This window comes from Cetorhinus maximus, chromosome 6 (assembly GCF_964194155.1).
Source record: "Cetorhinus maximus chromosome 6, sCetMax3.hap1.1, whole genome shotgun sequence".
NCBI classification, from domain to species: domain Eukaryota; kingdom Metazoa; phylum Chordata; class Chondrichthyes; order Lamniformes; family Cetorhinidae; genus Cetorhinus; species Cetorhinus maximus.
The window spans coordinates 91,507,636-91,523,773 of NC_135884.1; the positions used below are offsets into that span (position 1 = coordinate 91,507,636).

At 42.2% G+C, this 16,138-nt stretch overlaps 1 protein-coding gene across 3 annotated transcripts in view; it reads right to left on the bottom strand.

The window, feature by feature from the left end:
* wdr59 (WD repeat domain 59) overlaps positions 1 to 16,138 on the bottom strand; it is a 90,754-nt gene that overhangs the window by 4,683 nt on the left and 69,933 nt on the right. For all 3 annotated transcript variants that reach the window (XM_078544045.1, XM_078544047.1, XM_078544046.1), the window contains 5 exons: positions 13,348 to 13,460; positions 8,604 to 8,751; positions 7,704 to 7,776; positions 6,516 to 6,639; positions 3,834 to 3,976 (listed from right to left, as the gene is read on the bottom strand). In XM_078544045.1, coding sequence (XP_078400171.1) covers positions 3,834 to 3,976; positions 6,516 to 6,639; positions 7,704 to 7,776; positions 8,604 to 8,751; positions 13,348 to 13,460 — 601 coding nt within the window. The remainder of the gene's footprint in view (positions 1 to 3,833; positions 3,977 to 6,515; positions 6,640 to 7,703; positions 7,777 to 8,603; positions 8,752 to 13,347; positions 13,461 to 16,138) is intronic.

A 16,138-nucleotide genomic window follows, 5' to 3' on the forward strand; every position in this document is an offset into this window, starting at 1 on the left:
AATTATCTCTCAGGAGAACTATTGGCCCTCTGGCAGCTGAGGCACTGTGAACAGCAACTTAGAGACCACTGTGCTGACCCTCAAAAACAGTTCTGTCCTAAATATTAATGTAGGCTGATTTGATGATTAAATAAATTCTTCTCAATTGTCAGGCAATTAAGATTTTAACTTTTTCCCTTGCTTAAATCGATAAGGTGTGAGCAGTATCTCCTGACAATATGATGCATTTGCTTTTGATTCATCTTAGAACAAAGCTCCCCTGATGGCTCAACATTTTAGACGGCTAAAGTTTTTTATTCCCCATCCAACTCAACTATTCATTTTAATTTCAAAGCAGAATGATCCAGCTGCCAAACATGCTTCAACCTAATCAGTCTGAATATAGGTAGTGACACCGAGAACAAAGACTGTCCGCCTCTCACTGAAACTGGCTTTTTCTGAATCATTGTGGATGCTAGCTTCTATCACAAAGGCAAAGGATCGATTACATATCAGTTCCAGCCATCTGAAGCTGATTTTTACTGAATCGAAAGTCATGTGAAAGTATTAAATGTAGAACTTATGCTGAATTGAAGGACAACGACAGCTCAGTTACTAACTCAACTATTTAGTGCAGTCTGTAGGAGGGCATTGCCAAGGTTATTCAGCAGCAATTCAACTCCCCAGATCACAGGGCTGAGTTGCAGAAATGTAGCTTTCAATAACCCAAATATATATTCACAAATTTATTTTAAACAAGAATAGGGATAGGCCATTCAGTCTATCAAGATTGTTCCACCATTCAGTTAGATCATACCTGATCTGTGATTCAACTCCATATCGCCTGATGCCTTACCTAACAAAAATCTATCGAACTCAGATTTGGAAATTTGAATTGACTCAGCATCCACAGCCGTTTTGGGGGTAGGGGGAGGAAGAGAGAGAGAGAGTGTGTCCACAGCCCATTTCCCCTTAGCAGATGTGTCAATAACCAGGGAGCATAGATTTAAGATAAAAGCAAAAAACTGCGGATGCTGGAAATCCAAAACAAAAACAAAAATACCTGGAAAAACACAGCCTTTTATGTGGAAAAGTGCTTCCTGATTTCAGTCCTGAATAGCCTAGCTCAAATTTTAACTTGGCACTCCCTTATTCTGGACTCACCCACATGAGAAAAAGCCTTTCTGTATCTGCCTTATCAAACTAATTCATCGACCTAGGATTTCCCTTGTGGCTGTAACTCGGGAGGTTAGAGCTGAAAATGCCATTCCACCAATGTCAAGTTATGCTCAAATTTTTTCATTATAATACGCCGGAACATACAAGTGGCCATAAATCAGAGTAAACAATTGTGGACCAAGGAAATACTTAATTCCCACAATATATCCCTTCTTTAGATATGAAAATGAAAGACTCAAGTGACTCAACTATCATTCATACACATTAGACACAAGAGGTTACATCTCTGGCAGTGGCACAAATTGGACGATAATGACTTGGTCGCCCGCTAAACAGTGTCTGATATTCAATTCCAATATAGTCAATGGAACCAAGAATCAAGCGCTTCATAGATTCAGAATTATACAGCACAGCAACAGGCACTTCGGCCAATCGTGTCCATGCCGGCCATCAAGCACCTATCTATTCTAATCCCATTTTCCAGCACTTGGCCCATAGCCCTGTGTGCTATGGCGTTTCAAGTGCTCATCTAAATACTTAAATGTTGTGAGGGTTCCTGCCTCTACCACCCCCTCAGGGTGTTTCAGATTCTAACCCCGTCTGAATGAAAAGATTTTTCCTCAAATCCCCTCTAAACCTCCTGCCCCTTACCTTAAATCTATGCTAAAACAAAAATACCTGGAAAAACTCAGCAGGTCTGGCAGCATCTGTGGAGAGGAGCACAGTTAACGTTTCGAGTCCGCATAACTCTTCAACAGAACTAAGGAAAAATAGAAAAGGGGTGAAATATAAGCTGGTTTAAGGGGGGGGGGGGACGACAAGAAGAGCTGGATAGAGGGCTAGTGATAGGTGGAGATAACCAAAAGATGTCACAGACAAAAGGACAAAGAGGTGTTGAAGGTGGTGATATTATCTAAAGGAATGTGCTAATTAAGGGTAGAAAGCAGGACGAGCAAGGTACAGATAGCCCTAGTGGGGGTGGGGTGAAGGAATCGAAAAAGGCTAAAAGGTAGGGATAAAACAATGGATGGAAATACATTTAAAAATAATGGAAATCGGTGGGAAAAGAAAAATCTATATAAATTATTGGAAAAAACAAAAAGGAGGGGGAAAATCGGAAAGAGGATGGGGATGGAAGAGAGAGTTCATGATCTAAAATTGTTGAACTCAATATTCAGTCCGGAAGGCTTTACTGTGCTCCTCTCCACAGATGCTGCCAGACCTGCTGAGTTTTTCCAGGTATTTTTGTTTTTGTTTTGGATTTCCAGCATCCGCAGTTTTTTGCTTTTATCTTAAATCTATGCTCCCTGGTTATTGACACATCTGCTAAGGGGAAAAGTTTCTTCCTATCTACCCTATCTATGTCCCTCATAATTTTGTATACATCTATCAGGTTGCCCCCTCAGCCTCTTCTCCTCTAAGGAAAACAACCCTAGCCTATCCAGTCTCTCTTCATAGCCGAAACGCTCCAGTCCAGGCAACATCCTGGTGAATCCCCTCTGCACCCTCTCCAGTGCAATCACATTCTTCTATAGTGTGGCGACCGAAACTGCACACAATACTCCAGCTGTGGCCTAACTAGCGTTTTATACAGCTGTGTACAATGGGCAACTGATCCAATATTGGCAGTATTGCGCCACTACCTCAGGTGAATTTCTACCTCAAGGCATTAAAAAACCTGCAATCGGGGAAGCTTTTTAATGTGACTTCCATCCTATGTATTTTCTGCTTCTTCTAATGGCAGAGCAAGTCACAGGATAATTTTTTTAAAACTCAAAAATTGCAAAAGAAAACCAGAAAAATTGCTTTTGCCTGCTGCACCTGAAAATCCAGAGTTGATTTTAAGAGAGCCCCTGAGCAAGCGCAGTTGCAGGAAACTTGTACATAAGGCTCTGTAAACTTGGGGACATGGAAATTTTATTGGTGGAAGGATTGATAGACAATAGTGAAATTTTGACAAGGTTCAGGTGTATTGCAGTTCTGTGCAACTCCCTGTTCCCAATATTCTGAGATCTCTCAGGTCGCATATTTGATCTACGTGCACCCCTGAGCAGAAATACGCAAGGAATTCAAGGCCATCATTTTGAACACCTTAGTTAGGTCAGACCTCAACCTTCTGAACTCAAGGGAATTCAACCAACTTTATACAACCTGTCCTTATAATTTAACCTTTTAAGACCTGGTTCAATCTGGTGAATCTGCAATATACCTCATTCAAGGCCAATATGCCATTCCTGAGGTGAATAAAAGGTTTTACTGCAGACAGGGCGTGACCAGGGCTCTGTACAACTGAAGCATAACTTCCTCCTTTATGTATTCCAGCACCCTTGAGATAAAGACCAACATTCCATTAGCCTATTTGGTATTCTTGTATGCCTGTTTTGGTGATTCATATGCCTGGACACCCAAATCCTTTGCTCCTCCACAGTTCCTCATCTTTCACCATTAAGAATTTGCAACATCACCATTATGAATTAAGGAGTGACCTTTTGTAGATCAGCCCATTCAACTTGAACACACTTGAGCCATAAATAACAAGCAATATCACCAGGGCATTCACCAAACACAGTAAAATCATATGGGTATTGAGCATTGAAGTATCACCATTTTGAGTTTGCACCAACAAGCATAAACCCAGACCAAAATGAGGCTACTGCTCTACAATCTACACTTACCAATCCCCTTGTGAGGGTCTGGAGGGAAGGAGACAAATTTCAACACCTCTGCTCGCTTCTCTCGCAGGCCCCAGCGATAAAGGATCTCCCCATAACACTTCTTAAAGTCATCATATTGCAGCATATTGGCTGGGTCAAGTAACCTGATGATTGAGAGAAGGGAGGTTAAATTCAAAACTATGCAAACAATAATATCTTGGCATGAGAAATACACTGCCAGGTTTTCCATTTAGTGCTTTGGTTACACTCTCCCAGTTTCTCCTCTTTGCCCAATTGAATCTTCCCATGTTATGTACCGCAAATTTGACAGGATAAAAGTCCTGTCCCAGGGACTCTGCAAATGATAACAGCCAGTGGATTCTGGAGAAGCACAACACAGGAAAACACCCATCCCTCTCTGCGCAGATACCCCTGGCTTCAGTCTTTGCTCACAATGATGATGTTGAGATAAGTATTTCAAGATCATGATGCAAGCCATATTCCACATCACTCAATGTTGCTGCGCAATGCTGCTTCCTACAACCTAACACATAAGCAGCACTCTTTCAGAGACCACTGCCCCTCTTTATCATCAAGATCATTAAACTGGAATGATGATACAGTCAGTGCTAATTTTTATTCTTTGAGTTACACCATATTTACTAAGCAGTTGAGAACTAAGGAAGTCCAGGAAAAGCAGACACATCAAAGCAGCATGACACCACTATGGCTCAAACTTCTTTTCATCCTCCATGGCCTATTTTCATTCCTCCAATATAACTCCCATCAAAGCACTCCCAGACCAAATACAAATTGACCAGAATTAAATCAATGTGATAACCAGGTCTTTAATCTTTCTTCCTGCCCCACCCTTAAAAAGGTCACAACACTCAGGGCTCCCTTGATGATTCAACTAGTTTACCCAGCAAGTAGTTGAACCACAAGACCAACATGGAATCAGATCTGATACCTGGGCTGCACTACTGATTTCTGCCAACAGAACTGCTATGATTGGCCTCAGCAGCTTGTTTAAGATTGGGGGTGGGGGGGGGGGGTCAATATTTAGCCAAGGCCCCTGCATCCCTGCATCTGATCAATACCCACCAACTCCTCCTGGAAAGTGGACTTCTATGCACAGCATGAGGGCAGGATTGTGCTTTCATATGATGCCTTTCACGTAAAATAGTTTTCACAGTGAACTATGGCCAGCCTTAAAAACAAAAAGCTAAAAACTACTGCGGATGCTGGAAATCCAAAACAAAAACAGAATTACTTGGAAAAACTCAGCAGGTCTGGCAGCATCGGTGGAGAAGAAATCAGTTAACGTTTCGAGCCTTCACGGCCCTTCGGCAGAACTGAAGCATAGTTAGGAGAGGGGTGAAATATAAGCTGGTTTAAGGTGGGGGGGGGGTGGGGGGGGGTGGAAGAGAAGTTGAGGGTGTGGTGATTGTGGAGATAAGCAGTGATAGGAGCAGATAATCAAAAGATGTCACAGACAAAAGGATCAAAGAGGTGTTGAAGGTGGTGATATTTGTCTAAGAAAAGTGCTAATTAAGAATGGAAGACAGGATACTCAAAGTACAGCTCTAGTGGGGGTGGGGTGGAAAAGACTAACAAGGTTTTAGTTTTAGATTTAAAAGTAATGGAAATAGGTGGGGAAAGAAGAATCTATATAAATTATTGAAAAAAAAAGGAGGGGGGGGGAGAGAGAAACGGGGTGGGGTTGGGGGGAGGGGGAGTTTAAGATATAAAGTTGTTGAATTCAATATTCAGCCCGGAAGGCTGTAAAGTGCCTAGTCGGAAGATGAGGTGCTGTTCCTCCAGTTTGCGTTGGGCTTCACTGGAACAATGCAGCAAGCCAAGGACAGACTTGCTGCATTGTTCCAGTGAAGCCCAACGCAAACTGGAGGAACAGCACCTCATCTTCCGACTAGGCACTTTACAGCCTTCCGGGCTGAATATTGAATTCAACAACTTTAGATCTTAAACTCCCCCTCCCCCCAACCCCACCCCGTTTCTCTCTCCCCCCCCCTCCTTTTTTTTTCAATAATTTATATAGATTCTTCTTTCCCCACCTATTTCCATTACTTTTAAATCTAAAACTAAAACCTTGTTAGTCTTTTCCACCCCACCCCCACTAGAGCTGTACTTTGAGTATCCTGTCTTCCATTCTTAATTAGCACTTTTCTTAGACAAATATCACCACCTTCAACACCTCTTTGGTCCTTTTGTCTGTGACATCTTTTGATTATCTGCTCCTATCACTGCTTATCTCCACAATCACCACACCCTCAACTTCTCTCTCCACCATCCACCACCCGCCCCCCCCGCCCCACCCCCCACCCCACCTTAAACCAGCTTATATTTCACCCCTCTCCTAACTATGCTTCAGTTCTGCCGAAGGGCCGTGAAGGCTCGAAACGTTAACTGATTTCTTCTCCACCGATGCTGCCAGACCTGCTGAGTTTTTCCAGGTAATTCTGTTTTTGTTATGGCCAGCCTTTGATTTCCATCTTTGAATAAGATACTGAGTTGTTAAGAGTACGTTCCTGGATCCCAGTAAGGAGTCAAGGCAGACAAGAGGAAGGGAAGACATTTTGTTAAAGCCAAAAAACACTAAAACAAAGCTTAAATAGTTAGCTACCAGACGTTTCCCCATATTCGTTTCATACCATATAAGGCAGGTAAAGTGCATTTACTCACTTTTTGTTCTTTTCATGTTGCTCCTTCTCTCGTTCTTTTGGATCAGTGTAGATCTGATTTCCATAACGATAGTCATCTGGTGACTCGTAGCACCAAGAGTTAAGGTGTTCTGATTCCCTGCCCACTGAAACAGTGTTAGCGTATTTGTTATACATTAACTGAGATCAGTGCAGCAATAACCCACTGGGTGAGGCCTGAATTTCCTCAGCATGATTACTGAGCCTAAAAGTCTTCTACAAGCCAATGGCATAAAGAAAAACACTTAGAGCTCAGGGCTATAGTGCAAACATTCATGGCGAGCTTCATCCCATTAAAACACTCAGAGTTGGTTCATACAGCAAGTAAAATAGATATCAGCAGTATAGGAGCAGGCAGTGGCTTATTAACACATCTGTTGCTGAGGATACCAGGCTCAGTTTGAATACTGAAAACTGGGCTGGACTAGGTTACATGCTGCAATACAACTGGCAGATTCAGATTATAATCACAAACCATGCAATTACAGTTCTCATTATCCCCAAACATTTGGCTAACTTTGGAAAATTACTTTGCAAGGCCAATTATAGCAGCAATGAGATGCTAAATTGTTTTTGGTGATTATGAATGGCAACTCTTGCAAGTCTGGAATGAGGCACCACAATGGGCTAAAATTTAAAGGTTAAATACCAGCTGATTCATGTGATGAAGTCCTCTGAAATATCAGTGAACAGTGAGTATCATTATATGTGTATAATTACACATATTGAAATTATATCACCCTGCGCTATCCCATTTGGTGGTGCCAGATGTACAAATATTGAAAAATAAAGGTGGTAACTGTACAAAGAACAGAACAGGTTTTGGAGAGATGACATTATGATGTACTATAGAATAGAGCAGGGTGTTGTAGAGTTTACTCTGATGTACCGTAGAATAGAACAGGGTGTTGCAGGGATTACAATGTGATGTACTGTATGTTAGGTCAGGATTTGTGGCGATTACTCTGATGTACTATAGGATAGAGCAGGATATTTTAATTTATTTTGCTGTTTTCCACCATTGCAGAAACCACCTGTTGATGGCAGGAATGAGATTTAATTGTCTCCCTAGGCACCCTGTTCCATCCATTCCAACTACCCCACCAGGTCAGAACATATTTACACCCAAGCCACTGGTTCATATTGCCCCATTCTTCTACGGCTGCTTTACCTATGTTCCATCCAGCAGACCAGACGATAGTTTCAGATGTGCTTGAGTAGGATCCTGAAGAGGCATATCCTGACTGAAAGAACAGAGAAATTGTTAAGTGCTGTACAGAGCAGGGCTATGGAAACACCACTGCTAACAGATTACAAATGTTCATTGGACACCTGCTCATCAGAACTTGAACTCAAGCCACAGACAACATTCAGTAACGTGAAACAATGTTCAGTCCACTTGCCCCTCAAACAGAAAATTAACTCCTTCCCTGCCACAAACAAATAGACTTTGCAATTCAACCCTTCTTCACCCAAAAGGAAATTTAACCCTTCATTGTCCCAATACAGATGTAATACTTACCCTAAAGGCTGAATTAAACCCATCCCTGCCCCAAATTAAACAGACATCCCCTTGCGAACACGTGTGCCACCATATCCAAGAAACAATGGCTGGTGAACAAGCAATGCTGAATGGAAAAGTTTAAACACTGCTATTTCAGGATTCTTAGGCCCTGGGTCAAGTTGTCTCAGGGGAACTATTCAGTCTGGAAGCATCTAATAGGCTGGAAGCCCTTGCTTGGCCCCAAAGTATTCACTGCCATTACTTCTCAACACCCAGAGTTGTGGTTCATAAGGAGGTCAGGCCCAACACAGGCATCGAGCATCAGCAACACTTCAAGGCTAGATTCAGTTGCATAACCTCCTGTCAGCTTCTTGGTCTCTCCATCAGTCTATTGGGTTGTCATGGGACTTTTATTAGGACTAATCGAATTTAAGCTACCATGACTAGTAGCAAGCAGCTGCAGCACTGGCTTGAAAAATATGGAATTACTTCTATACAGTGCAATTTAAAGTAGGAACAGAATGTGGTACATACCCCAGATCAAGTTAGTAGGAAATACACACTTACATAGTGTAAAAGAGGGGTGGAAGTAGAAGTGCGCTGGTAGACCTGCTGTCCTACGCTGCCGTAGTCCTGAGGCCTGGACTGGGCCTCAAACACACTGCATAGCATGGCTAGAGTCTGAACATCATGTATTGTGCTGTAATGAGTCAGGCTGTGAAGAAACACAGAACTAGTTAAATATAGATCAATAAAGCAGTGCAGGAGAAAGAACTAGGCTTCTCTTGCTCATTAACAATCTAGGTTGCACACTACCCAAGTCAGCTGAATAAAATCACAAGAATATAGACGAAGGTGAGCATTTGCACATCTAGCTCATCCTTCCATTGAAATCTACAAAATATGTAGGAACTCTTCATTATTAAATTGTGAGGGGTTAACAGAGTTTGGTTTATAAGAAGATGAGAAATCAAAGCATGAGTAGCCTATATGGTCCCTCGAGCTTGCTCTGCCATTCAAAAAGATTACGACTGAACTTCTACATCGTCACTACTTTTCTGCTTTATCTCCATATTCCTTTGTGCCCAAAAATCTATCAATCTCAATTTTGAATACACTCACCAAACAATAGGGCAGTAACGGTAGGGAATTTCACTTACCCTAATATTAACTGGAATTTAAATCAGTGTGAAGTACAACATTCTTAAAATGTTCAATACTAAGTGTGTGGGGAGGGCAAACAAGGTAGGGAATACACAATAAATTGTAGGATATTGAGAACTGTAGAGGAACAGAGGGATCTTGGAATGCAAGTCTACAGATCGCTTAAGGTAGCAGAACAGAAAATTAGGGTTAAAATGGCATAAAGGATATTTCTCTTTATTAGCAGAGGTATAGGTGCAGAGGGTTGTGCTGGGACCTACTGGGCTATGGTCTGAGAGCTGGAAAGTGAGATTAGGCTGGAGAGCTCTTTTATGGCCAGTAAAGCTATGATTATCTGAATGAGCTCTTGCCGTGCCGTAAATTTTCTAGGTTTCCATGTTTCAAGTGACTACCACAGCCCTTTAGAGTAGAGAATTCCTAAAATTCACAGATTGGAGTAAAGAAATTTCTCACCTTAGTCCTAAATGGCCAGTCCCTTATCCTGCAACCATGACTACCAGTTCTAGACTCTCCACCCATGCGAAATAGCCACTCAGCACCTACTTTGAAAAGCCCTCGAAGAATTTTATACGTTTCAACGCAATCACCTTTCTTTTATACTCCAAGGAATATAGGCCCATTCCACTCAACCTCTCTTCACAGGACAGCCCTCTCAATCCAATGATCAATCTAGTGAACTTTTGTTGCATCATCTCTAAAGCAAGTATATACTTCCTTGGGCCTGAAAACCAAAACTGTACACTGTACTCAAAGACAGTCTCACCAAATTCTTATCTAATAGCAGAAAGCTTTCCTCATTTATACTCTAATCCCCTTGCAATAAGCCTTCCTAATTGTTTGCTATACCTGCATGTTGACTTTAACTCAGATTCCCTCTGCATACGTTTAGAATAGATCTTTTAGAAAGTATTCAGTTTTTCCATTCTTCCTCCTAAAATGGATAATGTCACACTTCCCTTCGTTATACTTGAAATGTCACCTTCTTGTCCAATCAATTTCCCACCTAGCTTTGTATCATCAACAAGCTAGAATACATTATACTCTGTGACCATTTGACACAGATTGTAAATATCTGAGATCCAAACCCTTATCCTTGAGCCAATCCTTTCACTGCATCCTGCCATCCAGAAAATGACCCATTTATTCCTAACCTCTGTTCATTGTCCATTAACCAATCCTCAATTCATTCTTCTTTAATATTCATTTAAGGGATATGGGCATCACCGGCTAGGCCAGCATTTACTGTCCATCCCTAATTGCCCTCGAGGTGGTGGTGGTGAGCTGCCTTCTTGACTGTTGCAATTCATGTTGTGTAGGTACATCCACAGTGTCGTTAGGAATGGAGTTCCACAATTCTGATCTAGCAACAGGACTGACGATATAGTCCCAAGTTAGGATGGTGTATGACTTGGAGGGGAACCTGCATGTGGTGGTACGCCCACGCATCTGCTGCCCTTGTCCTTCTAGGTGGTAGATGTCATGAGTTTGGAATATGCTGTCGAAGGAGCCTTGGTGAGTTGCTGCAGGGAATCTTGTATATGGTACACCCTGCTGCCACTGTGTGTCTGTGGTGGAGGTAGTGAAAGTTTAGGGTGATGGAGGTAGTGAATGTTTAGGGTGATGGACAGGGTGCCAATCAAGCAGCTGCTTTGTCCTGGGTGGTGTTGAGCTTCTGGAGTGTTGTTGGAGCTGCACTCATCCAGGGGAGTCCATCACACTCCTGACTTGTGCCTTGTAGATGGGAGAAAGGCTTTGGGGAGTCAGGAGGCGAGATACTCTCAGCAGAATTCCCAGCCTCTGACCTGGTCTTGTAGCCACAGTATTTCTTGGCTAGTCCAGTTCAGTTTCTGATCAATATTATGAATGTTGATCATTGGGGATTCAGCAATGATAATGCCATTGAATGTCAGAGAGGGATAATTGGATTCTCTCTTGTTGGAGGTGGTCATTGCCTGGCACTTGTGTAGTTCAAGTTATCTGCCACTTATCAGCCCAATTCATGCTAATATATTTAATCCAATACTGAGCCCTAATCCTGTGTAATACCCTCTTGCTTGGCACCTTATTGAATCCCTTCTGATCCGCTGGTTCCCCTCCTCTAACCTGCTAGTTACACCCTCAAAAAACTCTAACACATTTGTCAAATACTACTTCCCTTTTTTTTTTGGGGGGGGGGGGGCGGGCGCAGTAGCTTTGAGATAGGTTGTGTGCTACCATCGTTGAAACAGCAGAGCAAAAGAAGGGAAAGGTTCAAGTGACAGGTCATTCAGAGACTAATGATTTTGGCAGTAGGTCTGACATACACATTCACAGGGCCTTGCTTTAAACCTGAGGTCACTGAACGTGGCCACCCTTAAAAATGACTGCCTCTGGATGGAGAGGCCTGCAACAGCACAGAATCACATTCTGGGATGTGGAACCAAGGATCTATTCAACTCTGAAAAGCAGGATACCTTCAAGTCAATCATTTCCACATTCTCCCAAAAACAGATAACACAGAATTGGAAGGGCAGATTTCTTTTAGTAAATCAAAATTAGAATAGCAATTTAGATCATGATGAAATTTCAAACATTTAGCAGAGCCATCAATATCTGAGCTCCCACTGATGTCCCTAGTTTCAATATCAGTGTTAAAGTCCCAACAAAAGTACTATGATGATGTCAGATGTGGTTCATGGGTAGCACTCTCACCTCTGATTCAGGTGGTCATGGTTTCAAGTCCGATTCCAGAGACTCAAGTACAAAATCTAGGGAAATGCTGCACTCTTCAAGGTGCCGTATTTCAGATGCGACATTAAATCATTCACATGGATATAAACTATACCATGGCATTTCGAATAAATAGATAAATGAGTTATCCCTGGTGTCCTGGCCAATATTTACCCCTCAGCCAATATTACTTTTTTAAATTCATGGGATGTGGGTGTTGCTGGCTAGTGACCTGCATTTATCCAACCCTAGTTGTCCTTGTTCAGAGGCCAGACCAAGTAAGGACGGCAGATTTTCTTCCCTGAAGGGCATTAGTGAACCAGATGGATTTTTACGACATTCGACAATGGTTTCATTTTAATTGCAGATTTTTATTGAATTCAAATTCCACCATCTGCAGTGGCAGGATTTGAACCCGAGCATTACACTGGATTACTAGTCCAGCGAGAATGCCACTACACCGTCGCCTCCCCTGCAAAAACAGATGATCTGATCATAATCGCATAACTATTTTTGGAGCCTTTGTGTGTGCAAATTATAGAATGATTTTAACACAGGAGGAGGCCATTTGGCCCGCCATGTCCATGCTGACTCTCTGCAAGAGCAATCCATCTTGTCCCACTCCCCTGTCTTTTCCTGTAGCCTGCAAGTTTTTTTTCTCTTCAGATAATGATTGAATTCTCTTTTGAAAACACTCTCAGGCAGTATATTCCACACACTCAGGCAGTACATTCCAAATCCTAACCACTTGCTGGGTAAAGAATTTTTCCTCAGGCTAATAATGCATCTTTTTCCAATTAACTTAAATCTGTATTCGCTGGTTCTTGATCTTTCTGCCAATGAGAACTGATTCTCTCTATTTACTCTATCCTGATCCCTCATGATTTTGAACGCCTCTATCAAATCTCCTGTTAATCTTCTGTTAATCTTCTCTTCTCTGAAGAAAACAGCCCCAGCTTCTCCAGTCTAACCGGAGTTAACTGAAGTTCCTCATCCCTGGAACCATTCTCATGAATCTTTTCTGCAGCCTTTCTAATACCTTCAAAATTGCTTTCCACATTTCTGATATTACTGTAGTGACTATATTTCAAAAGTGGAGCATTGTCTGTAAAGTGCTTTCAGATGTCCTGAGATCATGAAAGGTGCTGTGTGAATGCTAATCTTTCTATGAAGCAGGGTAAAATAGCAAAATGGTTTGCAGAAGTCCTCAGTACTAAATGTTCAATACAATGAGAAATTACAGGATGATAGCACAATTAATTTTTAAGAAGCTTTATGAATGAAGCTTTTGATTTTTCCTGCATTTCATTTGGTTAAAGAAATTTCCAACAGAGATTCAGAGAGAAAGGTCTGAGATAATTTCAGGCAAACCAGACCCTGAACTCCTGTTCAATTTGTCACAATCCTTAATTACTGATGCTACCCAAATCAATCTTACAGCGACTCCAGGAGCTGTCGGCCAAATGGATGTCGTGCCCACGGAGTCTCTATGTTGGGGTCGGGGTGAGGACTGAGGAAAGAGTCTGTAGCAACAGCAGCCAGAGACCACACCTAAAACACAAGTAAATGTATAGTGAAATTAGTATATACCGAGGAATAGAAAAATGTAGAGCTATGCATTGGATTGTGGCACACAATGAGAACAGGGGGAGAATTTTCTCCCCGTTGGGGAGGTTGGCGATCGGCTGCACGCCGCCATTTTACGTGGGCAGGTCAATTAAGGTGTGCGCTCCCTGTGTGTGTGGGGGAGTGGGATGGGTGTTGCCGGGGGCGCGAGTAGGTTGAGTCGGGGCCTGTGCTCTTTCACACATGTGCGCGAAAGAGTGCAGAAATCTGAGGCACAGAGCTGCCTCAGGGAGATCAGTTTGCGTTTCAAAAATTTTAAAAAAGAAAAAGAAATTTAGGACATGTCCCCTCATGTGAAACTGTCACATGAGCTGGGACATGTTTATGAACTTTAATGAAAATCATTATTTCACTTATAAATCATTCATGAAACCTCATCCCGCCCGTGGTTGAGGTTTCATGAAAAATGCGAAGGCTGCCTGGGCTCTTCGCCTGCCCGCCAACCTTAAGGATGGATGGACAGCTATGTTAAGTGGTTTAATTAGTTTTCATATGTCTTTAATAGGCCTTTGATGGTTCAGCGGGCGCGCACCGGATTTGGCTGCGCGCCAGCCGAACTGAAAATCGAAATGACGCGCGGTGACATCAGGATGCACGCCCGATGTCGCTGGGCGTCATCTTATGCTTCAGCGAGCGGGCCCCGCCCCCGAGCCAAAGATTCTAGCCCAGGATTAGTTAGTTTGGTTACTAGTTAACTGGTTGAACTGAATATAAAAGTAGAACCATTTTCCACTTTATTCTATATAATCAGAGATGTTAAGCTAACTACTTCTAGAATATGGGCCTCACCGTTGGTTGTTGTGTCCATAGTTTAAAAAATAAATCAAGGTGAAAAGCCAAGGTGCAGATTGTAGGACACTGCAAAGATTGACAAGATTAGATGGTACCAAAGGGGATTTTAAAATCCTAGGACGCAGGAATGACTCAGGGGGCAAGAAATTGCCAGGAAATAATGGGAGAGTTGGAGATTGCACATCCAATCTCAATTTCATCACAGTGAAGATGGAAGGAAAAAGAAGAGCTCATAAATGTCAGCTTTGGCTCAGTTGCAGCACTCTTGCTTCAGTCATAAGATCATGGGTTCAAGCCCCTCTTTGGAAACTGGGGCATAAACTATGCTGACACTTTGATGCAGTGCTGAAGGAGTGCTATGCTTTCAGAGGTGCGGTCTTTCAGATGAAGCATTGAACCAGGGTCTGATCTGCCCTCTTAGATGACTGTAAACAGTACCATGAGATTATTTGAAGGAGTGGAGTGTTCTCCTGGTGTCCTGCCAGCATTTAACCTTTTAACAACACGACTGCCAATACAGATTAGCTGCTCATTTATCTCTTTGCTATTTGTGGAATCTTACTGTGATTAAATTGGCTGCTGTGCTTGCCCACATTACAAGAATGACTATACTTCCAGAAAGTAACTAATTAGTGGTGAAGTGATTTGGGAAATTTGAAGACATAAAAGGGGCTGTGTGAATGCAATTTCATTCTTTTTCAAGGGTATGGTCTACTAACATATCAATGGAGCCAAAGGACAGGACAGGACAGTTCTGTTCCATAACTACTACAGATTAAATTGTTTAAACTGGGGGCTTGGCTGTTAGTGTTTTGGTGCTTCAATGAACTACATCAGAGTGGGTGACTGAAATGACCCATTATGGTCACAGGAGCTCTTTGATTGCCACCCAAGATACTGGGAGGTGCCAAGCAGAAGGCAAGCGCTTCACCTTTTGGAGTGAGACAGAGATAGAGAAGGAATGCTTGAATTGCCTCAGTGAGCTTGTCAAATAATTATTCAATTATTTTAGATCAGTATGGAATTTTATATAAACTGAACTATTTTACTTTCCCAGATTAAAAGGAAACCACTAAAGGAATGCAAACATCCTACATGTAAACTAACAACCACACATAATGGGTAATTCAAACAATAAAGGATTGGAGTTGGGCGAGAGGGGACAACGGTGGTGGAAGTTTTCCACTTCAAGCTTCCAGGCATGGGCTCAGCACCCATGCCAGTGATTTTCTGCCCATTAAAATTCCCATCACAGACTGGGAATTCAGAATTTCCTAATATGTGCTTCCAGTACTTGCCTGGGGACGCTGGAGTGGGAAATCTCCCCACAGTCCTTACTTTGAAATATATACTGGGTCAGTAAGAAGTATCAAACAGCAGGTAGATCACACAGCGTCAGTAATGAAACAGGGGCACTAGAGGCAATATAGTCTGGATTACTGAGACATAGTTACAGAAAAAAAATCAGGACTGGAATTAATCACTGCAGAGTGCTGCATAGCTGGGAAAGTTAGAGACGGAAAGGGGAAGATGGAGTAGCCATACTTAATAGAGATAACATACGGCAGTAGAAAAAATGTAATACGGCCATCAGTACAACAGAAATAGAATCTATGTGGATAGACATAAAAGATAATAAAGGATCAATCACACGAATAGGGGTAGTCTACAGGCCATCCAAATGGTGAAAGGGAGGCGGAGGAAGTAACATTCAAAAAAATTAGGGAAAAAAGTAAACAACACAGAGTAATCATCAAAGGGAATATCAAATACCTCCAAATTAACTGGTCAGAAAAGGTGGGTAAAGGGGG